Source organism: Triticum urartu, chromosome 3A, assembly GCF_056163025.1.
Source record: "Triticum urartu cultivar PI428250 chromosome 3A, HENAU_Tu73, whole genome shotgun sequence".
Classification (NCBI taxonomy): domain Eukaryota; kingdom Viridiplantae; phylum Streptophyta; class Magnoliopsida; order Poales; family Poaceae; genus Triticum; species Triticum urartu.
The window spans coordinates 472133313-472160460 of record NC_141875.1 but is presented as its reverse complement, the minus strand read 5'-3'; the positions used below and the strand labels follow the sequence as shown (position 1 = coordinate 472160460).

At 44.0% G+C, this 27148-nt stretch overlaps 3 protein-coding genes and 1 pseudogene across 5 annotated transcripts; 2 read left to right on the top strand and 2 right to left on the bottom strand.

Moving 5' to 3' along the window:
• Positions 1-499: 499 nt before the first annotated feature.
• Positions 500-1370, bottom strand: LOC147980143 (uncharacterized; annotated as a pseudogene).
• An 8579-nt stretch (positions 1371-9949) lies between these two features.
• LOC125544452 (farnesyl pyrophosphate synthase) lies at positions 9950-15282 on the top strand. Of its 3 annotated transcripts, none has more exons than XM_087547386.1 (12): positions 9950-10244; positions 11746-11886; positions 11985-12071; positions 12394-12510; positions 12597-12685; positions 12864-12915; positions 13012-13107; positions 13282-13326; positions 13445-13534; positions 13610-13681; positions 13960-14106; positions 15021-15282. In XM_087547386.1, exons 1-11 carry the CDS (start codon positions 10098-10100, stop codon positions 14086-14088), a joined length of 1065 nt encoding a protein of 354 aa, XP_087403512.1. In that variant the 5' UTR covers positions 9950-10097; the 3' UTR covers positions 14089-14106; positions 15021-15282. The 3 variants fall into 3 exon arrangements, with proteins under 3 accessions (XP_087403512.1, XP_087403513.1, XP_048564111.2); XM_087547387.1 differs by having other exon boundaries at positions 14984-15282; XM_048708154.2 differs by lacking the exon at positions 15021-15282 and having other exon boundaries at positions 13960-14288.
• A 4481-nt stretch (positions 15283-19763) lies between these two features.
• LOC125544451 (AP-1 complex subunit mu-2) lies at positions 19764-23707 on the top strand. The gene is made up of 11 exons (XM_048708153.2): positions 19764-20132; positions 20229-20378; positions 20469-20531; positions 20650-20826; positions 20916-21019; positions 22287-22394; positions 22475-22571; positions 22683-22780; positions 22866-23007; positions 23096-23218; positions 23323-23707. The coding sequence occupies exons 1-11, from the start codon at positions 20004-20006 to the stop codon at positions 23419-23421; spliced, it is 1290 nt and encodes a 429-aa protein (XP_048564110.2). The 5' UTR covers positions 19764-20003; the 3' UTR covers positions 23422-23707.
• A 1245-nt stretch (positions 23708-24952) lies between these two features.
• Positions 24953-25884, bottom strand: LOC125548511 (uncharacterized). Its single transcript, XM_048712096.2, has 2 exons — positions 25702-25884; positions 24953-25596 (listed from the first exon to the last, which is right to left on the bottom strand). The coding sequence occupies exons 1-2, from the start codon at positions 25864-25866 to the stop codon at positions 25171-25173; spliced, it is 591 nt and encodes a 196-aa protein (XP_048568053.2). The 5' UTR covers positions 25867-25884; the 3' UTR covers positions 24953-25170.
• Between the last annotated feature and the right edge of the window lie 1264 nt (positions 25885-27148).

Sequence of the window (27148 nt, the reverse complement as noted above, 5' to 3'; positions counted from 1 at the left end):
CCAGCCTCCCACTCGGAGGCTTAGCTGTAGTCCAAGTACTTGCCTAAGTTTAAAAATCCTACCGAGTGGTGAGCGATCCTCCCACTCGGAGGCTTAGCTGCAGTCCAAGTACTCGCCTAAGTTTTAAAAATCCTACCGAGTGGTGAGCGATCCTCCCACTCGGAGGCTTAGCTGCAGTCCAAGTACTCGCCTAAGTTTTAAAAATCCTACCAAGTGGTGAGCGATCCTCCCACTCGGGGGCTTAGATGCAGTCCAAGTACTTGCCTAAGTATTCTCCACCTCAGAGCTGCATTCCAAGCACAAAGAGTATTCCGAGTAAAAAAAAAATTCCAGTCGAAAGCAAACACCAGCATATTCGGAAATAAACCAAGTTCGGATAAACCCCAAGCTTCCAGACGGCAGATCCAAAGTATTCGAGCATCAAGCCCAAAGAAGTTTAACGGTTACACAATCACTCGGCATTCTGAGGCAAATAAAAGTGGAGCATAATGTTTTTCGGTCACGTATCAGGAGAAGGACTGGCTGGGTCGCAGAAACTGTCGAGGTCAATACTGTCTGCAATGCGAGTGGCGGCGTCAAGGAAGGTGTCCATGAAAGACTGGAACGTGTGCTTCCTCGTGTTAGCAACCTTGAGCTCCACCAGCTTGTCTTCTATGACATCCTTGCAGTGCACTCGAACCAGAGACAGAGCGACGTCAACACCATAGCGAGCAGATGACTTCTTCCATTCTTGCACGCGTTCAGGGATTTGATTCAGTCGAGCCATCAAAGACTCGAGATCTTGAGACAGCTCGGCCTGAGGCCAAAGACCAGCATCAACCCGAGTCATTGCAGCTTTCAAGCGAGCCAGATAAGCAACCGCGCTGTCCATGCGAGACTCCAACCACAACACGTTCATTGCAACATCATCTTTGACTGGACAATTGATGGGATCAAGACCCGTCTCGACCCGCCCGGTTTCTGCTTCAAAGTCTTGGCAAAGTTCTGCATGATCGAGTGAATTATGAGTCGACGGCACCATTACACTTGTCAGTCGACAGAAATAAGACAGATTAGTCAATACCTTCAAGTTGCAAGACTAGCTTCGCAGCAAGTTGGCCCAGATAAGACTCTAGCTCGCCATTCTTGGCCTTGAGGCTTCCAAGTTCGTCGGTCAACTTCTCTTTGTCCTTCTTCAGTCGCTCGACCTCCTGATTGGCGTCAGATACAACAGTCTTCAGCTTGGAGTTTTCTTCTTCTAACTTGCCGACTGAAGCAAGCTTCTTGTCAGCAAGCGATGTTATGTCTTCGCAGCAATGTTATGTCTTCTCGCGCGCCTCCTTCTGTGCTGCGGCAAGATCCAGATCCTTCTTCTCCAAAGCTTCCTTCATTTTCTCTAAAGAAATAACATTCTTCAGGCAGGCTTAGAGTTGGCGGTTTTCACTACATACATCTGCTCGAGTGAAGCCACTCGGTTCAAAGATGGAAAGGAAAAGTGCCAGTGTTGCGATATGAAGCGGTCGATTGGTTACCTCCCATGGCAGCTACTTCATCACGAGCGGTCTTGAGATTCTTCTTGGCCAGCTCCAGATCAAGTTTGAGGCTGATTTGTTGTTTGTTCATGATAGAAAGTTGAGCCCCAAGATCACAAGATTTCTGCAGTTACAGCCATATCAGTCGACAGAGATAAAAAGAGATAATTATTCTAAGACTACCGCCGAATCAAACATTCAACGGCAGTCTCGGGGACTACACCCAGTGGGTGCACTTAGCGTGCCCCCACTGATTTTCAGACCACAGTCGACTGGTTTTCAGACCACAGTCGACTGCCCGCAGTCAACTACGGTCTCGAGGACTACACCCAGTGGGTGCACTCAGCGTGCCCCCACTAGTGCAAAGAATCAGTTCGAACTGACACAAAGAGATATACTATTTCTGAACAGCCACACTCCAATGGGTGATCAGACAAGAAAAACCATCGATCGAAAAATCAACTAACCTGGACATTGGCTTGCATGGCAGCTCCGGCATTGAAGGCCACCTGACTGGCCTCATGCACCACCTTCATCTGCCCCATCACAAGGTTTAGTTGAAGAAGAGCTTCTCTGGCAGCAGCCGGTGGATCGTTCGGAGTTTGATATGCAGTAAAAAGTGACGGAGGTAGAGCAATCGAAGCAGCCGCCGGATCTGAAGCATGGAGTGACGTCGGCGTAGCAGGAGCCTGAGCAGCTGATCCCGAGGGACAATCAGTCGATAGACGAACAACGAAGGTGACGCCGGTTCGAGCCGGATCTGTTGATCGCTCGACCGTCGCCCCAGGCGTCCCAATCGACCGAAGAACTTGGGCTTCAGACACCTTCCCGCCCGGCTCCTTGTCCTTCCTCCTCCTTCCTCTCAGCGGTACTTCCTCTTCATCGTCTGGGAGCACAACAATGTCTTGTGGGGCTGCAATAAACAGAGAGAGCCATAAAAACAACTGACCAACATTCCAGTCAACCAGACAAACTTCGAGTCGGGCAAACTTACTGGCTTTGGAGGTGACAACGTCATCAACTTCCTCATCGGCAGGGGTCTTGTCAACATCCATATCAGTCACAGCCGAGGTCGGGCTATACAGGTTCATCATCCGCTCGGTCAGAACAAGAAAACCGATCGGAACGAGAAAATATGAGAAGAACATTTACCCAGAGGCAATAGGGACGTCCATCTTGATCCTGGGCAAGGTCTTCCGAGCCTTCGAAGGATTAGCTTTGGGCTACTTGGGGACCGTCTCAGTCAGCTCTGGAGTCGGAGACCGAGCGCGCTTGTGAGATGGAGCACTCGACGCCACAGCTTTGCCGCGTCTGTTCACAGGGTCGTGCCGCTGCTTGGATCGACGTTCAGAGCGAGGCGGCGAGTCGGCTACCTCCTCATCGCCAGACTCGTCACTCTCATCATCATCATCATCAGGTGGGGACTCCCACTCGCCGCTCTCCTCGGCGCTGTCCCCGCCCTCTTGGTCTTGCTCCAGGGCTTGTTCACCATTGGGCATCGAATACATCTTCATGTAAATCTGCAAAACAAGGAACCAATCATAAGTCAATCGGAACCTCAATCAGTCGGAAAATATGTTCAAAAATTCAGTTATGACGACCAGACCTTGTCTGGCAGGTTGCTGTCGCTGAAAGGGTCGACTCTCCTGGCACCCCTGGGGTTATCTTTGTTCCTGGTAATGCTCATCAGCCAATCGGCCACGGTTTTGGCCTCCACTTCCTCCGGATGAACCCGAGCAGTGCCGCCAGCCCCGGAGTACATCCACATAGAATGATCGCGAGCTTGGAGGGGTTGGATCCGCCGACTGAGGAACACCTCGAGCAGGTCCATACCAGTGACGCCCTGATTGATTAGTTGGACTACTCTCTCAACTAGCATGCCTGTCTCTGCCTTCTCAGCAGGAGTCACTTGCAAGGAAGATGGAGTTTGGACACGGTCAAAAGAAAAAGGGGGAAGTCCGGTCGACTGGCCTGGGGTCGCGATATCCTGGCAGTAGAACCAGGTCGACTGCCAGCCCCTGACCGATTCAGGAAGAGTCATCGGAAGAAAAGAGCTCCTCTTCCTCTTCTGAATGCCCAGGCCCCCACACATCTGGATAACGTGGGTTTTCTCGTCTTTCGAGATCGCTTTCTTCATGGTTTGGGATCGGATGGTAAAGATGTGTTTGAAGAGGCCCAGTGCGGTCGGCACCCCAAGAAATTCTCACACATAGAGACGAACGCAGCAAGGTACGTGATGGTATTGGGAGTAAAATGATGGAGTTGGGCACTGAAAAAGTTTAAGAAGCCCCGAAAGAAAGGATGTGGTGGAAGCGAGAAACCGCGGTCGACATGGGTGGCGAGCAAGACACACTCACCCGGTTGCGGCTGCGGCTCCGATTCCCTTCTCGGCAGGCACGCGGGCTTATGGATGATCAGCCCTAACTCGGCCAAATCATCCAAGTCCTCTTGCCGGAGCGAATATCGGATCCAGTCTCCCTGGATCCAACCTGACGGCAACCCCGAGCGCAATGAAGACCCCCGATTCATCTTCTTGTTCTTCGCCGCCCCCGTCGCCTTCTTCGCACGCTCTAACGCCGCCGTTTTGTCCTTCCCCATGGCGGCAGAACAGCGGTGTCGAGAGTGGTCGTGCTAGGCGAGGTGGAGATGCGAGAGGAAGAAGAAGGGGAATGAGCACGCACAGTGTGAATGCCTCGGCTTCGCCGCTTTTAAAGGCCTACTTCCGAGTGGCTGACGCGTGGGCCCGATCAATCCTGTCAAATCCCCCCAACAGTTGCACACGTGATACGTGGCGAAAAAGGTAGCGCGGAAATCGAAACGTCCGATTTATCTACTCCACTTACCGCGGGACGCTCCGCCTGGCGCGCTTCCACCCAAATTTCGAATCCCGTGAGATCCGGGATCCTCTGTAACCGATCTCACCAAAGATTCCAATCAGAGATATCACTCGACAGATGTCACTGAACAAACCAGTCGGTGATTTTTGAATCGATCAAGGCGACTGAAACAAAGTCGAAAATTTCAGCAGCTGACCTCCACTTGGAGAAGAAGACAAGGCAGATCAAGGGCGAGAACCAGGTCAACTACCATCCTTCTTTTTCACTCAAACCTCGATCCATTCGGGGGCTAATGATGTAGACACAGACCTAGAGTAGGGTAATAGGCCTGACCTATACGCCCCACCTAAAGTCTTGTCCTAAGAACTAAGAAGTTCAAGAATCAGAAGCAGAGGACCAGCAAAGGTGTCGAGCGAAGTCCACTCGACCTATCAATCACTCGGAGACCTCTCTTACCCAGGTCACTCGACCACCAAACCACTCGACATATCAGAAGACCTAAAGCCGCTCTGCGCAGCAACAGTCAAGCATTCATTCACATACTTAATGATCATTTGTAGCACTTTAATACAGGCGTTATCTGTAACGCCTCCTCTTACTGTATATTGAACCCTGTGTAACGGAGGGGAGCTGGGGTCCTGGCATACTTTATATAAGCCACCCCCTCCTCTGGGATAAGGGTTCGCACCCCCGGTAACTCACACACGTATAATCCAGTCGACCGCCTCCGGGCTCCGAGGCGTAGGGCTGTTACTTCCTCCGAGAAGGGCCTGAACTCGTAAACCTTGTGTGTACAACTCCTCCATAGCTAAGATCTTGCCTCTCCATTCCTACCCCCATATTCTACTGTCAGACTTAGAACCACGACAGTGTGTACATGATTGAAGGTTGCGGCGAGAGGTATTTTTATCCAACATGGGTGGCAGCATAATCTTAGGATTGGCCCCCCTCCGCTTTCGGCGTTATACGGACTCTGCATGTTTCTTTGTATTTCACCTTTTTATTTTCCGTTTGTATGAGAGGACATTCTTTGGCTGTCTGCATCTTTATTATGCAGAGGTCAAGCGTAATGCTTAAACACTTTAAGTAATAAAGTGCCCCTTTTAAAAAATAATATACATGACACTAGTATATGGTACACCATTATGACCAGCTTACTCCCGCTATGGCTAGCCTGACCAATGAGAAGTTACTCACGATCATTTGCTTCCGTTCAATAGCGAGGCGACATATGGATCGTTAAGAGCATCTACAACCAAATATAGCAAATATGACCCCTTAAACCCCTGTGGACGCGCCCGAACAATGATCGGACGTGTCCGTTTTGAGCCTCTGTTTATCCGTCTGCGCAGTCACACTTCTTATTTTTTTTCTTTCTCATATGTCCGATCACTTGCACGTGATTGATAAAAATGAAGAGAGAAAAATGTAAGAATAAATAAAGAAAGAGAAAAGATGGTCCGGGATGGGGCCGTGTCCTACGTGGCGGAATGCTCGGGATCGCCCGGGCGCTTCCGCGAGCCCTCATATCCTCCTTATATTTGAGATGGATATGAAAGTTCGCGGACAGGGTGAACTTATACGGATGATATGAAGAATTCGGTTGGGTCACGTTTTTCCTTTTCTCTGATGTCAGGTCACTGACCAGACGACCGGGCACATCCGCGAAGGTATGAAGGATGATTTGAGGCGTCCGGCTGTAGATGCTTAACCACAACAAAAGCGAGTGGAGTAGTTAATAGGAGTGGTTGTAGACCGTGAAACAGACCGAGCGAGCCACAGTTAATCACCATTAATACACTGGTGCGTGTCGATCAACGAGCATTTCCGAAAATTTATCTTCCAACGATATGCTGTTCCGCTTTATTTCTCCTTCGAGGTACAACATGATGCCTGTACAGTACTTCCTCCGTTCTCAATTTCAATAGTACAAAATAAAGATATTTATTTTAAGGCGGAGACATTATCAACCAACCAACAACCGATACATGTCATTAATTTAGAGTTTGGCTATATACACCGAAGCATGGGACTTGGACGGGACAGTACAGATGCATTGCACCTTGAGTGTGGCTCGTGAGCATTCATTTCTAGATTGCTTATAGGAGTAAACAGTAAAGCTTTCTTTGGTTTGAAGAAATTTCATAGAAATTTTAGAGAATAGGATTTTTATAGAATTTTTTTTCTTTAGAGCACTTTGGTTTATAGAAATGGATTCATATTCTTATATAGAATTGGTTTCTATCCTCCACATTTCATAGAAAAATAAAAATGAGCCTAGACTCAATGAAAAAATTACTTTGGTGTCAACCAAATAACATCTCGTTTCTTATTCCTACTCATAGGATTTGAGATACATGTCATCTCATTTCCTACAAAATTCTTATTCCTACGATAATCCTATCCTATGAACCAAAAGAGGCCTAACTGTTAATGAAAACATTCTCTTTTTTTAAGTAAAATTTGCTCAAAGTGGCGAAGAATATAAGGCCTGTATGGCGCGGATTTTAAGAATATGGTTTCACGCGCACGTCTTAAATTAAAAAATACTAGTAAAAACAAAAAACTGAAGTTTTTTTACAACATACATAGTCAACCCGTATACTCGAGCATGAAGTTTCATGAAGAAATGACTCCATGATATTCTGAGCAAAAATGACAAAATCAAAACTATATTAAAAAACACCGTTTGATAAATAGTAATGCTAAAATTATATTTTATTCACTAAGAATACCACGGGTGGCAATACTTCACGAAACATCACACATGAGTAGAATGATAGACCAAATTTTATAACCCAAAGCTTCAGATTTTTTTAAAGAAAATTACTAATGTTTTTTGAATTTATTATTCATGTGGGTGCCTTATCAATCGCTAGTCCAATGTCCTGAAGGCTACCAACGATGTCGAAGGTGCATCCAACCTGATCGTGAAGCTCTAATCGATACGTGCAACTGAGAAGAATTATGTATAGCAAACTGGATAATGGGAATATGGACAAAGGATTGACTAACCTGGATTCTTAAAAAAGGTTCAACCATGGTTGTTGGACACATCATTTAAACGAAGTTGTAAGAATGACTAACTCTTACCTACACAAAGCCCGAGTTCAACCGAAGCCCTGCGAGCCTTATTTATGGAGGGGCATAGGAGAAGTTCCACGAACATAGAGTGGGAGGGGGTCCCGCCTTAAATCGCCTTTCTCCACTCATATGGACCCTTATGTTGATCATTGTACCGTATTTCAAAATTACATGGGTTTGATCAAAAAAGAAATGTGGTGCAATACCTATAAATAATTATGTATGAAAATATTACGTGTAATCTTGTATATTGTATGTGGGTCTTTATGTGTCATTATGTCATTATGAATGGTTTTCAAAGTCCTGAAATCTCCATAAAAATCCGTCTTTATTTCTTGTGTGCTCAGATCATCTCAATGCTTGATTATAATTCAATGCTCATCTCTATTGTCCATACTAGGCCCTTCATTTGTGACCAAAACAAACCTATTTAATTTAGACAAAATCATATTCTCATGAGCAATTGAAGTAATCCTAAGAAACGAAAGCACATGACAATTTAATTGGTGTGCACAAGCTCTAGTGATTGATCCATAATTTTTTGGAATGGCAAATGTGTAGCGGCATGGCCATGGGTACAACAATGGTAGAAATGTTCTCACCAATGTCTCTACCTTGCCATTAGATCATAAGCACAAACTAAAGATGCTAAATATATGTTTTAGTGGGGTTAAACACTCAAGTTTAGCTTTTTGAAGATAAGAGCTTTATGTCTAAGTCTCATTTGATTCTCGGGATCCTAAAAATGGTGGAATATAAAACCACAATGGTATAACACCTTCTTTACTTTAGTTCTATATATAAGATTATTTTTGCATCCAAATTCTTTTGATTACACCATGAAGAATTAAGGGTCTCTTTAGTTCAAAGGAATTCTGGCGGCTCATATTAGGTAGAGGTTTTTATTAGACTTTTTGTTCGCACTTCCAAAAGGAAAAATTTATTGACTACAAAGTCATGGAAATTTTACTTTCTTTTGTGAATATTATGGCATACACTTAATCCATCGTTGAAAACTCATGTCATTTACAGTGGTGCAACCAAAGAACATCTATTATAAATTATATGTTTTTAGTTAATGTAATATGCAACATTCTATTTCTATGACTATACTTCTTACTTTTTTTATCCATAGGCTTTTCAAATACTGCGAATAAAAAGATCCCAATGGCTCTTTCCAAAAAGGTTTGAGTTGGCCGAATTTCTATGGAATGTATTGCAAAGTAATGGTAGACAAAAATAATATATGGCCGGGTCTTACAAATCAAATAGCTCACGTAGGATTTGTTCTTATTTATTCTAAATCTCCTAGATTCCTGCAAGAATCCTTTGAATCAAGCCAATAGGTATCGATCCTTTTCACATTTGAGGTCATGTATTTTTTGGTGTGCTCGGTATGGAGCATGGTTTTAATTATTATTGTTAACACACTTTAGATTTCATTTTGTTTCTTGCTTTTATCCGCAAGTATATATAAAATGATATTATGGAACGAAAGGAGTATATGTTCATTTATGATTATAAAAAGGACAAATATTTTTTTTGCAAGGGAAAATGAGATGCCATTTGCAATTACTGGAGTTTAATACGATGGTGGTAGAAAGGCGACCACGAGGTGTTGCGACCTTGACAACATCGTGCCGGATACTGCGAGGAAAATGCTGAAACTTGGCGGTTGGAATGCTTCAACCATGGTCGTCGAGAGCTGGAACCAGGTGGTTAGGAATGCTGGAACTCGTGATCTTTTTTGCTGGGAATCGCGAGTACCACCGAGAGTGAGAATGGTGAGCGGCGGCGAGCTTCGTCCATTGGGGTGGGTGGGGGATGTTTGTGTGTGTTTGTGGGTGGGGGGAAGGGCGGGAAAGTATCAGGTGCACTGGGACTTGTGGTGCTACCGATGCACCAGACGTCGTAGCGTGTTAAAAATGTTTCAAAAAATCTGAAAAAAATATAGCACATTGACACACCATTAGTCTATGTTGTCGCAAAATTTTAAATTAAAATTCAAAACACTAGATGAGATACAAAAATGACAATTTTAGCATCAATCTGATAATGGGCCGAATTTAAAGCCTAACTTCTGTTGTGTAATATTTAGTGTCGATTTTGTGATTTTTGTACCTTAAGAAATATTTCAAATTTTGAGTTGAATTTTTGCGACAACATAAACGGATGTTGTACAAATGTGCTATATTTTTTTTAAAAAAAATTCAAACATTTATGAGCACGCTACAGGCATCCGGTGCACCGATAGCACCACAAGCACAGGTGCACCGTATACTTTCCCGGGGAAGGGCAGCGGGGGCTTAGGTCGCTTTGCTCTTTCGCTAGAGGAAAGCGGCGAGCGTTGACCGATCCAACGTTTCGGGGCACCTGATCTAACGGCTGCGCGGCGACCATTCTGGCGCTTGCGCCGATCACGGGCGCCTACCATCGCCCTTTCCAGCATCGCTCCCACGCGTGTCGCCGTCACGGATCTCCGCGGCATCTCCCGTCCTTAAATAAAACGTGTGCCCGGAAATCTGTTCGCCCCACAAAATTCCGTTCAGCGCGTGCAGTAGAGAGCTCCCCGCTTCTCCTCATCCTCCTCCCCAACTCCAATACTCTCCACAGAAATCTCCGCTCCTTCTCGTCCCCTCTCGCTCGCGTGCGCGTGAGGTGCGCAATGGCGGCGGCGGCGGTGGCGTTGTCGAACGGCTCCGGTGGCGACTCCAAGGCCGAGTTCGCGGAAATATACAGCAGGCTCAAGGAGGAGATGCTCGAGGACCCCGCCTTCGAATTCACCGACGAGTCGCTCCAGTGGATCGACCGCGTAATGCCTCCCCCCCTTCCCATCTCTATATTTCTGGGAGCGCGGTTGTTGGTTTGATCTGGTTTTGAGTCTTCTACCGGGTTTGGGGGTGGGGGTGGGGGGTGTCTTTGGGTGATTGTGATAGATTTGGTGACTGGCCGGTAAATTTTTCCAGGTTTGTGCAATTTTGCGTTCCTGTGGGAGTAAGTGTTGGGAGTTGCAGAGGAGGGGACATGAGAGGCTCTGAGTAAACTTTCCTACAAACTCGCAATAATTTATAAGCAACGAACTCTTATTTATGCACTACTTTCACCTCATTTTGGCGAGACCTGTTATGATTCCTGACATTTGAGCTGTTCCGGTTCCTGTGACACACTGATCCAGCCAATCCAAGAAGGATCGGGGGCATGTTTTTATATGGAAGAGAACATATCCTCTGCCCTCTGCATGCGAAGTTGCATAAAGCCCTATTGTTACAGCTCCTCAAGAGTTTCAAACCAACAAGCTATGAAACGCTGACAATTCGGTTGCTACACAGCCAATTGCTAAGTCGCCACCCATGTTGGGGCATGCCATCTTCTATTCACTTACTTTATGGACTAGAGTATAGAGATAAAAGAAATACCATAAGATACCATATCATAACTCTTTTTTCACAATTCGCTTTCATATCCAGTAAATCATGAATGTAGATATTGGAATCATCAGCATTTCTTAAAAGAACTTGGATGATTATTTAATGGAGTTTAACTAAAATCTTAAATCGGGTGGAGTTGTGGCTTTGCGATGCCAGATATGGATTACAGGGAAGTGATAAACGAACTCCTGAGCACTACTATTGCCTATGGTCACAAATTCTTCTCTCTTAAAAAAACAGTGGCACTTTGATTAATGGAACCTTCAAATACAGATTGCATGGATCTCTTTTCCATATGAGCATTCCGTAATACGTCCGTCTTCTTGTACTTTACTGGCGTCAAAATATGTTGTCATATAAATTAACTGTCAAGGGCTTCTCTGTAAAAAAAACTGTCAAGGGCCTCTAGGCTACATCCTGAAGACTGGAAAACTGAAAACTCCAATGGTTTGTGTCTTTTCTTTCGTGTTAAGTCACTTTCCATGGTTAGACGGAAAAAGTATGTATGTCACCTGTAGAAAAGTAGAGGCGTCACACATTTTGTGTAGAAGCTGAAGTCTTATAATTAAGCTGGTAACTCTTATGCTAGTTAAATGATGGATTGCTCCTGTTGTCTGCTGTTAGTGCATGGATATTTTGACAGTGTTACCGTGAATGGGTCTTATAACTGAATGCCCTGTGATTCTCCACTTTACTTGCATGTTAGTTTGCAAGTGTTTGTGCCTTCTGGTCCGAGAAGAAATATACATGAAAAGTAACCAACGGTATCTTTATTCAATTTGTGCCATTTTCTTAAATGAAATGAATAGAATCTGCTTTGATGATTTAACAATTATGTGTTCTGAGTTAAAAACCTTTCAAGCTTGTTTCTTTCATTTGGAGTAGATGCTGGATTACAATGTCCTAGGAGGAAAGTGCAACCGTGGGCTCTCTGTCATCGATAGCTACAAGACATTGAAAGGTGTAGATGTTTTGAGGAAGGAGGAGACATTTCTTGCCTGCACCCTTGGTTGGTGTATTGAATGGGTAACACTTTCTTCTTGTTGCTTTGGAGTTTTTTGGTTATAATAGCTGAAAAATCAATGTTAACATGACACCTTTGATGGATCTTGATCATGTTGTAGCTTCAAGCATATTTTCTTGTGCTTGATGATATCATGGACAACTCCCAGACACGACGGGGCCAGCCTTGCTGGTTTAGGGTGCCTCAGGTCAGTTTGAGAAGCATTCGTCCTTTCTATATCATCTGGCAACTTTGTACAGTTGTTATTTTGTTGATTGTATCAAGGTTTTACTTCCGAAGGGATTCTTCAGTAGAATCAGTGTTAGCAGCATCAATATGATTCATCTATTAAAAAACCTAATTTCATGCTTCATGTTTGTACGTGATCTCACAAGAGAAATGATTTATAGTATTGACTTATTAAGTGTCCGCAGGCTGTTGTTACTTGCTTTTTCGATAACAAGCAAGTGCTTTCATGTTTTCAGTTGTAACACACAGAACCAATCGCCTGTTTTTTTGTTGTACAATAGGTTGGCCTTATTGCTGTAAACGATGGGATTATCCTTCGCAACCATATTTCACGGATCCTTCAACGCCACTTCAGAGGAAAACCGTATTATGTTGATCTCATTGATTTGTTCAATGAGGTAACCATATCCTCTGACATGTATATTCACACCAAACATATTTTCTGCTTCTTACAACTGCCTGAGGCTCTAATTTCTATGTCAAGGTTGAATTCAAGACAGCTTCAGGGCAGTTGTTGGATCTTATCACTACTCATGAGGGAGAAAAGGATCTCACAAAATATAACTTGAATGTGTAAGTTCATGTTGCAGTCACTTCTGCACACTTAGATTCCTTGCATGGTTTACCGAGTCTATATTTTTGAAAATTGATGCTGTTGTTTTTTTAATACGATAATTCGTGTTCCGTAGCCAGTGTTTGCATTATGTCTTTAGTACTGTTGATGATTCCTTTAATGCTTGGCACTTTGCAGTCACCGGCGCATTGTGCAATACAAGACAGCGTACTATTCATTTTATCTTCCGGTAAGAGTTAGCATTGTATATGAATTATTAGTATGGTTGGTAACTGTCAAGTAGATGCAAGTACTAACAGTATTCTATGTTTCTACTTTACCCAAGGTTGCATGTGCATTGCTGCTGTCGGGTGAGAATTTGGATAACTTCGGCGATGTAAAGAACATTCTTGTTGAAATGGGAACATACTTTCAAGTTCAGGTAAATCTCTTTCTTTGGAAGAGAAAAGTATTAGTTTATATCTACTCCCTCCGCCCTAAAATAAGTATCGCTGATTTTAGTACAAATTTGTACTGACTTTGTACTAAATCAGTGACACTTACTTTGAGATGGAGGGAGTAGTATTTTATTGCCTCTGATTTAGTTCTTTTACAGGATGATTATCTAGATTGTTTTGGAGATCCTGAATCTATTGGCAAGGTTAGTGTTGTTTGTACTTGTTTTAGTAACTTGAATGGGTAGAACTATCACGTTGATTGCATTCCAGGCCTGTTCACATTCTGATTTCTGATTTGATCTTGACGGACTCTTATGGCAGATTGGAACTGACATTGAAGACTACAAGTGTTCCTGGTTAGTTGTGCAAGCTCTTGAGCATGCAGATGAGAGCCAAAAGGGCATTCTACTTGTAAGTGCTATTTAGTTATTACTCCTTTTTACCAACCTAAAGGCACTGCTTGAGCCATTAATTTATGGCCAACAGGAAAATTATGGGAAGTCAGATCCAGAGTCTGTTGCAAAAGTGAAGGATCTGTATAAAGAACTTGATCTGGAGGTCTGTCTTCAACTCTTCATCATTCTTTGTATTCTTCACTTATCATCATCTCTTAATAGCCCACTGCGGATATCATGCATATCATCATTTAGTATAAATGATTAGCACCACTAATACCCTGATTATAACAAAACCCTACACGTGACTGGTGCTCATTTGGTTGAAGATGCCTTAAACAGTATCCAAACAGAGGCATAATCGTTTAGCCACGCAGAAACCGACACCCTGTCGTTGCACTCTATTTCAATTGACATCCTCTTCCCATTCTTATACTCCAGACGGCATTTCACAAGTATGAGCGGGAGAGCTACAATAAGCTGATCGCCGACATCGAGGCCCAGCCAAGCAAAGCTGTTCAGAAAGTTTTGATGTCTTTCCTGGAGAAGATCTACAAGAGGCAGAAGTAGAGCTAAGCTCTTGGAGAGGTTGTTGTGCCGTTCCGTGCTTTGGTAACTTGTTCCATGTTCTGTGTGTGTTGGTCTTATTACCATAATGTACAGCGTGTTATTCCTTCCAACAATAAACTACGGTGCTATTTTTTAGTGGTGCGTGAACCTGCTGTGCCATAACCATGTTATTTGAAGCTCTCTAATGTTTTTCTAGCCTATCATTTGTCATCAATTAGTTTGCGTGCAATTTGAAGGGCAGACATTTGGTTCAGTTATATTATATTTATTTATTTTGGAAAAGGGGCAGACATTTGGTGCACCGGGTTGGATGGTCGCCCCGTATATGATGTCCGCGGAAACATCTGTGTCCGTGGACGTTTGGTGTGTCTATTTTTTTTGAAACGGAAGCAAAAGATTTGCCTCATCCATTAAATAAGGGAGAATAAAGTTTTTAGAAGGCGTTTGGTGTGTCTATTTTTTTTGAAACGGAAGCAAAAGATTTGCCTCATCCATTAAATAAGGGAGAATAGAGTTTTTAGGCCTCTTTTGGTTTATAGGATTGAAGAATCATAGAAAATTAGATGACATGCATCTCAAATCCTATGCATATGAATAGAAAAGAAGATGCTCTTTGATTCACATCATAGGAATTTTTTCATTAATTTTAGGCTAATGTTTATTTTCCTATGAAATGTGAAGGACAGGAAGAATTCCTTCATAGAAATAGGATTTTATTCCTACAAATCAAAGAGCTTTGAAGGAATTTTTCTTATAAAAATCCTATACTATGAAAATCTTATAAAATTCCTCCAAACCAAAGGAGGTCTTAGAGTGTTACAAAGCCCGCACATAAAGCAACAACATGACAATTACTCGCGCAATACAATAAGCCCTAGTTTCTTTGCATCTGCAGTAACCCAAAGCTTAGCCTCTTCAACGATTGCTTTCAGGAGGATTGGCGGCGGCGCACTCTTGTGGCGGAAGATACGAGTGTTTCTGTCGTTCCAAATTGTCCTTGCAACTGTGGAAGGGGAGCAGTGTGTTCTTAGCGCATCTCTCTAACATACTCCTTTTGTAGTGATGAATTTTGCTGTGTCCGGAGTGTGTTGAAAAAAGCGTGGTCGTGCCCAAGAAACTGTTGTTCAGGGCATTGCCTAAAGAATGTGGTTGTACCCTTGAGTAACGAATTGCATCCCAGGATTCCTAAGTTCAGTTTTTGGCTCCCCGTAGAAACCAGTCCCGGGATTTCCCAAATTCAGTTTTTTGCTCCCCGTAGAAATTGGTGTAGATTTTGCCATCCACAACCAGCTCCCGCATCTAAGAAATACTGACAGGTCTCACTATTACTTGGGCACTGTCTCTCCACCATAGAAGACCGAGTCCACCGCTCAGACCATCACAATCCATCGCCACATCACTTCTAAACGTTAGACTGGTTGTAACGGGGAGTATCATACATTAGTATCATGCATATGATACTAGTGTATGATACTATCTCTTTAATGCATAGTAATATTATATATTAGTATCATGTAGTGCTTTATTTATTGCCATGCATAACATAAAGTAGCATATCATTTATTATGATACGGTATCATGATATGATACTTCATCCTCTCTTTCTTCATTTAACGCTATGACACTTTATCAAAATTGTCTAGTTAGCATGCATGAGGCTGGTTACAATGGGGAAGAACTTAGGAGTAACATCACACACTCTAATACAACTTTGCTTATGTGTCACATATTTAATGAAGAGAGAGGTGCTTGTGGTAACTAGCTAAGTTACCGGAACATCACACACTCCAAGAAATAATGAGTCTATAACCTAATAAATACATTGTTGCATGACACTACATAGATGTTCCTACCCACTGTGGAGGTAGTAATATAGTCTAGGGAAGTGTGTAAGTTATTAGACTATGTTCTTGCCCATTGTGACCAGTCTGATACTAGCTATGATACTACCATTACGACCAACCTTAGGCTTCACTTGAGCTTCTTCATTGCATGTGTCTTTTTCTTTGTATCACACACACACACAAAACCAATACTGGGTCATGGGTACGTCCCACGAAGTTTGTCAACTGTCGAGTCCAATCGCAATCCTGAATAGCTCAAGACTAGGATATTCATTGGTCTCGACAGTCTTCTCATTTGTATCAACGATACACTCAAAAAGACAGTTCTTTTGCCTTTTATCACCAATGAAAGTATCATGAATAACCTGTTAGGGTCATCTTTAGGTAACCACAATTGTTTGGGTTTTATTTCCCTTTCGAGAGGTTTACCATAATTGGCTGAGCTCATGTATTGTTGGTCGCCGTCTTCCCTCCTTCGCCTTGTCACATATGTCCCCCTTCTTCATGCCTTTCCGTAATGCTTCTTGTAAGAAGTGCCCGCATTGTCCTTGCCCTTCCGTTTCTAGTTGCTATCCCAATAACCATCGCGCTTTCTTTGATGTTCAAACTCAAAACATTTGTTTCTAAGCTCTCTTTTTTTCCTCTGCTCAAGGCCATGCCTTGGATCCTTTTCTCTAGGAATTTCACGTCTGTTACGGCCCTTGTTTGGGCTAAGAACCTCAACTCCGTGCCTGATGAGGACATGGCTATCTTGGATATGATCAAAAATATTGCATGCGTGCATATTTGTGAGGTGAATTTTAATGTAAACTATGCAATAATTTATTTATATTATCCAGGACAAAAATACTTGACAGACTTTTGTGCTATGTCTAATTGCAGGTCTATGGGACATTTGTACAATCCACATATGAAGAAAAGGGGAAAAAGATAAGTTTAGGTGTTGTTCAAAAAGTCCTCTCACGTTTCTTTTGGGTCAAGAGAAAATAGAATCAAAGTCTCACACGTTCTGGACTCAGATTCAGACTACATAAACATACCTGAGTCAAAATGTCAAGATCTCTTACATCCGGTCTTCAAATTGGGTGGTTCTTTTTTTGTTGCAAAGTTTATTTCGTGCACTTTCCAACCCAATTGGATTCACCTTCAAATTCGTCTGGGGCGTTGAGATGTTGACGAAACAATCTGACGCTGCAGCAAAATCCGAGTCAAACTACAAGTCCAAAGGTGTTGCATCACCTCTACTTGGGCCCATGAGTCTTGTACGATCTAGGATTAGTTTTAGGCTGCCTTGGGATGTCCTCCCACCTCCTTGGCCGCCACCCCTGGCTCCTATATAAGTAGATCAATCTAGTAGGTTTTTCTTTGGGATATGTTTAGTTAAAAGTTAGCCATTACAACTTCGTGTACTTCGTTTGTGTCCAACGACTATACCAAGACCACTTTCGGATCCCCACATTTATCAAACTTCATCTATATTCGCAATATTCAGATTGTTTTCATCATATTCTTGCTTGTTCTTTGTTTGCGTGCAGAAATCGACCTTCGTGGTCAGGCTGAACGTGCTTCCAGCATCATCAGTAACCTCAGGAGATTGGTCTAGCGATTGCTAGGTTGCAACGTCTTACACGTTTGTAGTCGAATCGTCGAAGTTGACTCCACCAAATCGATAGCTATCATCTCATCGAAAGATAGGGACACCCTCGCCTTTAACAGTGCCAGTGCGGGATTCGGCAGTCTGGGAGAACTCAGGATTCAAAATTCGTTTGGAGGGGAGATCTCACACTCTCGGCTGTCTGTGGCGCCCTCTAGCATTGTCACCAATATGGTTACTGCCATAGCTGTTGTTGTTGCTAGCCCCTCCGCCATGAGATCCCTCCTTGGCAGTGTTCTTTCTTCCCAGCAAAGCTCACAACCATTCTCCCCACTATGACTATGAATCAACCAGTGGAACACAAACACCACCCTCATGTACCAGCCTACCACACTCAAAGTAGAAGTGTGGTATTTTTCGTAGTAAAAATCAAACCTAAGTACCCACTTTATCCTGCCGTGAAGATTTGAGATAGAAACCCCTAATGAGTGGCTCGTAGACTTAAATTTTTGCACGAACTCTAAGGTGTTTTCCCCTGGCTACACCATCCTTGTCCGTGTCCACTTTCACAACCTCTCCGAGCCAATTACCCAGAGCTTTGCCAAGCGTATCGAGCCTCTTATCCAGTGGCAAATCAGTTACTCAAACCCAAATCTCAACCTTGTCAAAAATATCTCAAAGGGCATTGTATTACCCTCATAGTCCTTTAGGATCATCAAGTTGAAATCATATTGCCCGTTGTTCATCGCATGCTTCCAATCTCCTTCACTTCCAAAGTGCACCAAGAAAATATTTGTGCCAAGATATTTGAATTGCGCCTCCCTGTGAAGAACCCAAGCACACTGCATGGTGGTCTCCATTACATGAATGTTAAGTGGTCATGATGAGCACTTTGCCACCCGTTGACCATCTAGAATTCTTGGGAAACACCGGTTCTAGTTCCACAAAGATGAAGCCCTATGCTTTCTTGTCCATCAACACCATACTTCCTAGCCTCGCCGAAAGACTAGTAGCAGGATCCAATGTTTTGCTCTCTACCAAAGATTTTGACGATTCCCGACTAGCTGATCCACCGACGTGCGTGCCGCCGGTGTAGTCATCTTGTTTTGGCTTGTTGCCGCTGTCTTTCCATCAGTCTTCCCGCTATAGCTCTGCCCTTGACGAGATACAGACCCTTTGATCCGTGCCCAAGGTAGCATTGTCGCCACCCTAGATACCACCACAATCTCACCACCCTCGTCAATAAAACCCTAACCCTATCTCCAGGTTTGCCTAGTGGTCGCTTCCTGGCTCCTGTTGCCCAAACTTGGTGGACCCTTTTCTTCCAATGGGCTTAATCTGCAAGTTACGACAAGCGCCCTCCTCCTGGTTGAAGAAGCATGGAATCACCCCATATATCTAACCATACAATGATAGTACAACTTCGAAATGTGGTTGTCCACACTCTATTTTTCTCAAGAAAAGAAACGTTGTAGTCCAATGGGGTGGATATCAGATGATACCACCTATTACATGCTCCCATGCTACAAGTTTTAAAAAGTCACATTTAGATCTTTCAAAAAAATCTGAAAAAATTATGGATGCTCACAAGACATATGTCTATAACCTCTAAAAAAATCAGATCAAAATTCCAAATGTACATTGAGAAACAAAAAGACAAATCTGTATGTGAATAGTGTCATTTCTGACATTGTTCATGTTTTGTTTTCTTTTGCCACTATTCATTCAAGATTTGTCTTTTTTGTTTCTCAATAGGTATTTCGAATTTGGATCAGATATTTTTAGGGGTTGTAGACATTTGTCTTGTGAACAACCATATTTTTTTCAAACATCTAAATGTGATTTTTGAAAAATGGTATCATGTAACATATAAAGGGTGGTATCTTAGCTAGCGCGGTTACTTGTAGGGGTTTGTTTTGTGTGCCCTCAATTTGACTTATTTGGTCCTTATTGCACTCTCTTTGCTTTTCTTTTGAACCTGTGAACCTTAAATCTTGTTGTGGTTGCATGCTTGGTGTGGTTATTTTATTTAATAGTCCATCCGTCCAGAAATACTTGTCGGAGAAATGAATATATCTAGACATATTTTAATTTTAGATACATTCATTTTTATCTATTTCTTTGACAAGTATTTTCGGACGGACAGAGTATTAATAAAAAAACGGGGGAAACTCTCCAACGTCGTGCGCTGTCCAAAAAAGAGGCAACTGATACAGAACCATACCGGCCGAGACAGGCAGCGTACTGTGGAACAGAGGAAAACCAACCGGACCCTGCCCGGCTCGGCTGCCCTCCCCCTCGTCACCCCCTCCATTTCCGACTCCCCACGATCTCCGCACCCCGACCCCGATCCGCGCCAACTCACCGCCGGGATCCGGCGAGCCCCTCTCGCCCGGCCGCGGCTACCGCCCCACATGTCCGTCGGCAGGACGATCTAGATCCGGCGAGCGACTGAGATCCCACCGCGCTTAGCGCCGATGGCCGGCGCGGTGTCGGCGCTGTTCCTGCTGGACATCAAGGGCCGCGTCCTCGTCTGGCGGGACTTCCGCGGCGACGTCACCGCCGTCCAGGCCGAGCGCTTCTTCACCAAGCTCCTCGACAAGGAGGTAGCAACCTACCCCCCCTCGCAATCCTCAATGCCTCTATTGCAGTGCTATTAGGATCCTTGCCGCGGCTTCGCACTAAGTTGTTGTGATCGACAGGGCGATGCGGAGGCGTACTCGCCGGTGGTCTACGACGACGCGGGCGTCACCTACATGTTTATACAGCATAACAATATTTTCCTCCTCACCGCCTCCCGCCAAAACTGCAACGCCGCTAGCATCCTCCTATTCCTCCACCGCGTCGTCGATGTATAAATGCCCGCCTCATATTCGCAAGCGGCACATTGGGAATTTGAGCGTCTAATATGTTCACGTGCTTTGTACGCCCTGTGTGTGTAGGTGTTCAAGCACTATTTCGAGGAATTGGAGGAGGAATCACTCAGAGATAACTTTGTCGTCGTGGTATGTAACTGTTTGTGATAGGAATTGGGGTTGGGGGGCATGACGCGCCAGTTGTTTTCAAGTTTGCTGGTAATTGTTGTGCTTTGACACATGATCTTTCTGTATCTTCTATATGTAGTATGAGTTGCTTGATGAGATGATGGATTTTGGGTATCCACAATACACCGAGGCAAAGATTTTAAGCGAGTTCATCAAGACAGATGCATACAAGATGGAGGTCTCACAGAGGCCACCGATGGCTGTGACAAATGCTGTCTCATGGAGGAGTGAGGGGATTCGGTACAAAAAGAACGAAGTAGGTTGATTTATCTTTGCTCACTCTTTTTATGTGGTCGGAAAGGCTTTGGTTGTACTTGATGAAGTACCGAATCCCTGCTTTTCCAGGTGTTCTTGGATGTAGTGGAGAGTGTTAACATTCTTGTTAATAGCAATGGGCAGATTGTGAGATCAGATGTTGTTGGGGCACTGAAAATGCGAACATATTTGAGGTGAGTTTGCAATATCATTTGTGGCAATTAGCAGTATGATAGTCTGAAATGTTTGTGTTGACTAATTCAATATAGATCACTTTGCTAAAGAGTAAAGATCGTTTACATTGTCTCATAGATAAATGAAGCACTCAGGACCTATTTCCGTGCCCTTTTAGAATTCTATTTATCATACAGTTGAACAATTAGTGATGACCTAAGTGAAGTAAGTGCATGTTCTTTTGCACACTATTGCAGATTTGTTGCTTGACATTGGGCCATAGGGTGTTCTGCGCAAATATCATTATTATATTGGCAGCATATGCTACACATGTGCTTTTCATGCTCACGTAGGAATGCATGTCTTAGTTAAAACTTAAGATTAAACTTCAGGAACGAGTTTTCAGAAACCTAACGATAAGCTTCGTGGTTCCTTCTTGTGTACTGATTTGCAACAATGTTGTACACAACTGTGCTGTTGGCCTTGATACCTTGTAGTTTACCTGAATTAAATGTTATCCTTTTCATTGGTTTCTACCATAATGACCACAAAACAAGTTATGGTGGAGGCATTGAGCTGTGAGTGGTGACCATTAAACAGGTTAATACCGAAAGTTACTAAGTAATCATTATCAAAGAAGAAAGCTGGAAGCCTGGAAGATGTTCTAGCGATATTGGTCTTGAAATCCCCTACTTTACCTAAACTTTGCCTTTTCACTGTGGACCTTGCAGTTAGGAGTTGGTATCTATTGGTTTGTAATCACAAAGCAAGTTATGGTGGACATGCTATATCCTGATAATCACAAGTCAAGTTAATACCAAAAGTTACTAAATAATCACTATCAGTAATGAAATTTTGAAATGTGCCAAATTTGGTACCGAGAGAAGAGTATGCTGTGCTGGTACATGTCAGGTTGATATTTTCTGTACTCATCATGCATCATATATAATCCGTCTTGTATCATACAAAGAGGTCCTTCGACCATAAAACAAAAAGAAATTTAAGGCAGCACAAATCATTTACACTCTGAACATTGATATTGCTTCACATTGCCAATTCAAACCTCGATTCTTTTGAAATGTGAAGCATAACTGGAATATCAAGCTCATTGTGAAATTGGTATATCAGAAATGACAGTGCTTTATAGATTGCTAGACTTTGTTGTTTCCTATTTATTTTCCTGATGACAAGCTTTTGTACCATCTAAATATATTTGTTATCTATGTTAGTATGTTTCCTTGTATTCAGATACACATCCATGACCCCACTAATACTGATTTGAAACAGTGGAATGCCCGAGTGCAAACTCGGGTTGAATGACAAGGTTCTTTTGGAGGCTCAGGGGCGAGCAACTAAAGGGAAGGCAATAGATCTTGATGATATCAAATTTCATCAGTAAGCAATAGTATCTCCTTTTCCCCATCAAGTCTATTACACCAGAACTTCTGCATGACCATTCTCTATTTTGCTACAAGGTGTGTGCGATTGGCCAGATTTGAGAATGACAGGACGATATCATTCATCCCTCCAGATGGATCTTTTGATCTGATGACATACAGGCTGAACACTCAGGTTTTTCTTCCTGATTGTGCTTTAGAACTACAAGAGACTTCATATATACTTGAAGTTCATTGTTTTTCTTGTCTCATTCTCATGTGCCTGCGCACCTTTTATGCCATTCAGGTGAAACCTCTTATCTGGGTGGAAGCCCAGGTTGAAAAACATTCAAGAAGCCGGATAGAATTGATGATTAAGGCAAGAAGTCAGTTTAAGGAAAGAAGGTGCTGCGTCCGTAACAAAAATTGGCTTGCTTGTGTTACACTGGTGCCTTTTGAAAGTCATGTTTTTTTCCCTCTTCATTTGCAGCACAGCAACAAATGTTGAAATTGAAGTTCCTGTTCCTTCAGATGCCACAAACCCAAATATAAGAACTTCAATGGGTTCTGCTGCATATGCACCTGAGAGAGATGCAATGGTCTGGAAAGTAAAATCATTTCCTGGTGGCAAAGTGAGTATGGCCGATTTCAAGTGAATCCATTGGCTCCTGTGTTGCTAGTCGAAGTGTGCTAATGTCATGAACTTGCTTGCTCTCTTAGGAGTACATGTGCAGAGCGGAGTTTAGTCTACCAAGTATAAGTGCGGAAGAAGCAGTCCCTGAAAAGAAGGCACCGATACGAGTGAAATTTGAAATACCATATTTCACTGTATCGGGTATTCAGGTGACGAGACTAGCTTTGTTACGAGTTTGTTATATCATCACAGGTACTATTGTATGTTTTTCTCTGGCACCTCGAGTAAAAAGTATGCACAATGTGTTTTACAGGTTCGCTATCTAAAGATCATTGAAAAGAGTGGGTACCAGGCGCTTCCGTGGGTTAGATACATTACCATGGCAGGTGAATACGAACTGAGACTTATATGAGTTTCCTGTGGTGTGGCTACTAGAAAAGGAAGACACCAATGAAGCTGTGAGGCTTTTGGAATACATAGTTCTTGCTCGCTACAGCGTATAGATGAATTGGGAAATGAACATGGAAGTCATCTCCCAAAAAGCTGTAGCGCGCAAGGTTTTTTTTGTGGCTTGTCACTGTAATTTACACATCAAGTACAGTTTTGAGAAAGAAGAACACTGCCTTTTTCCTTTGGACGAGTTAACTTGTATCATAATTGATTTATTGTTATTATTTTTGGTGGCAAATTTGTTTTTATTTCCTTTTGTGCCACAGTGAAATATAGAGCTGATTTGTGACAAATGAGCACTTGTCATACATGAATATTGCTTTTGAAGTTTGGGTTGAAACTATTCGAGGCATTTCTATAGTCTATAGAATGGTGGACGGAGAAAATAAAACAAAAAGCAGCTGGTGGCTGTTGTGTGGAGCTCAACGCGATCCTCCATGCGGCTAATGAGACCTTGGCATGATCGCCTCCTCGTGGATGCTGGTGCTGCCTTTCGGTGCGCCACTTCCGCCTGGTTGGTGTGTGCGGGATAGGCAGACTGCCCGCCGCTGAAACCTCATCCTCACTTGCATGTTAACTGTTTAGACATCCAATCGTGCAGATGCTGTGCTGTGCTGGCTCGCACCTGTAAATTCTGCAAAGCCGTCTCCGGGAGATAAATATGCGGGACTGCAACGAGAGATCCTGCTCGAACCCGGCCCCAACCCAACGCAGGTGCATGAAATTCTTCACAAGAGAGCAAGGGCAAGATGGCATGACCCGGGCTCTTCGTCTTCTCCCTGGCGTGCCAGACCACGGAAATTTGGAAGCGCTGCGAGTCCTCCCCTCAGAGCATCTCCAACGGCCGCATAAAAATCTCGCGCCCAATAAAAATTATAGCGCGGCACTGTAGCATTTTTAGTGCGTCGGAACCAATATTACTTTAGCAGACGCCTAAAGACGCACGCCTAAAAAGTAGATGGTGCAAATTGTGAAGCGCGCCCAATCTGGAACCCAAAATATGCTGCGCGCGATAGCGTTTTTCAGCTCGCGCCCAAAACTTTTTAGCGCTACAACATCTGCTGGAGCTGTTGGGCGCCCAAAAAAACGAACTTTTAATGCGCGGAGCTCTTTTTAGGCGTCTGTTGGAGTCGCTCGTTCATCGAGGAGATTTGGAAAGCGCAAGTTGTTTGCCTCTCTGGCTCATCCTTCATCCGACAAGTTATACCCTCCGTCCGGAATTACTTGTCGCAGAAATGGACGTATCTAGACATATTTTTAGTTTTAGATACATTCATTTCTATTTATTTATGCGATAAGTAATTTTGGACAGAGGGAGTACAACGCGAAGGCTGGTGTTGCGTGGTTGGTTGGGCCTCATGAGTATACTTGCAATCTGTACGTAACCGAGTCAGAGACTATTGCAAATGCTGCATCTTTTCAAGGGGGAATTTGATCATGTATAAGCTGAACGAAAAAAAGAAGATCCATTCCGACAAACATAACTTGTTCTGAGTACAGAATAGACCGGCGTCAACTAAAGACATTTTTTCTCTATCCACAGGTTATCTATGAAACGCAATACCCATCCTAGATGACAAATCTACACACTACACTAAAATACACGTAATACGGAAAATAATAAAACTACCACATGCCAAAATCTGAATGGTATCCAAGAAACGTCAGGTGCACAGAACCGGAAGCTGGCCTGCATCGTCGGATCCACCGCTCAGGGCTGCCTGATGGCGGTAGCCAGGTCGAGGCAGTTGCTGACGAGGCGCGTGATGTGGCGCTGCGCGCCGCGTATCGGCGACTTGAGCCCCGGGCGCTCGCCGAAGATGTCCCGGCAGTCGGTGGAGTAGGTGCTGGCCGCAGACAGCTCCGACATGAGGTCGTCGCGGCTGCCCCCCTTCTTGAGCGTCGCCCGCGACTTCCCCAGTGCGTCCGTCAGCGACGCGTAGCTGTCCCTGCACGACTGCAGCGACGACATCATCGGGATGGTGTTGCCCAGGCCTGCCCTCATCGCCTCGTCCAGCCGCATCTCCGCCATCGCCGACTTGGCCGCCGTCACCCGCAGGGCCGTGTCCAGGAGCTGCTGCGGGGTCGTCACCCCGGGCAGCGTCGCCAGCGTGCTACACAGCGTCCTGTAGTGCACCTGCACGCACGCACAAATGGCAGACACGCGAACGTATTCGTAAGGATGTTTGATCTGCAGAGCACGCACGTTGTAGATTCGTTCACTGTATGTATATGTATGTACCTCTTGACATATGCCGAAGCATTCTTCGCACCTCTGGATGCCGATCAGGCGACGGCCATTGTCGCCGAAGGGGAGGAAGATAGGGTGGATAGCACGGGCATCGATGGAGCTCGAGGACGCCGCCAAGACGGCGGCAAAGATCAGCGCGAGGAGGCGTAGTAACATTGGTGGGTGTTGGAAGGAGAGGAGCAGGGTGTACGTGGGCTAAAGAGGAGAGACGAGGACTGGAGAGGCTATAAAAGAAGATCCTGTTCGCGCTTGGGAAGAAAGCGGTTAACTAGTTGTGGTAGAGAGCACAGGACTGCACTGCGAGTGAAAGTTAGCCGTAAATTTCTGCGGGGTTCTGGTTGGCCACCCTTGGTTGTAGCTTCTTCCGCCCTTAATATTGACTCGAGTTTCTTCTGTTCGTGTGACAGTCAGGTGATAGCCTTGTGAAAGGCACTAGTGATAAAGTTGAAAAAAGAACTCGTTGCACAAGCAAAGCTTGAAAATGTCGAAATCACTAATTAAGAAGTAATCGTTGCAAAGAACACTCCACTTTCCCAGGTTGCGACAAGTGGCGTACATGCAGCGCGCCACTTGTCGCAATCTGGAATTTCCCTTTTTTTCGTAGATCCGTTTATTCAAAACGTTTTATCTTTTAAACCATGTGTCCAAATCTCGAACCTTATTGGATTCCTCGCGTCGAGATCTTCAAAACTAGATCCGATGTTGATAGGTTTTGACAATTTTTCTTTTATTAAAAAAAACTGAAGAAAAAAATCGGGCGAAAAAACCGAACCAGGAGCACGGTTTTTTTCCTTTTCGAAAGAGGCACGTCCGTGCCTCTCGCGAAATCACACCTGTGCCTCTTGTGGAAGCAAAACCGTGACTCTCGTGGAAGGAAAAAAAAACAGAAAACGCGTTTTTTTTCGTTTCCGAGAGGCACGACCGTGACTCTCGCGAAAGCACAACCATGCCTCTCGCGGAAACAAAACTGTGACTCTCGCGAAAGGAAAAAAACAGAAAACGCGTATTATTTCTGTTGACGCTCAAAAATGGCACGATCATAAAGCAGCATGCCGGGGCGAAAACCTTGCCGGGGTAAAATCTTGCCGGTGTGAAGGCTTGCCGGCGTGGAAAGCTTGCCGGCACAGAAAGATCGCCGGTGTGGAAGCTTGCCGGTGTGAAATCTTGCCGGGGGAGAAACCTTGTCAGGGAGGAACCCTTGCCGGAGTACAAACCTTGCCGGGTAGAAACATTGCCGGTGTGGAAAGCTTACTCGGATGAAAAACTTGCCGGGTTGGAGGCTGTGATAGTCAATCGAACGAGAAGTTGAAGATGGACTCAAAAGGTTATTCAGATGATCTCGGATGAAAAATGATCTACACGGGTTGTCTTCGTCTCGTCGAAACGATCGATTTTGATATAAAAATCGTTCAAATCCGAGTTCGTATGCAAAAGTTAG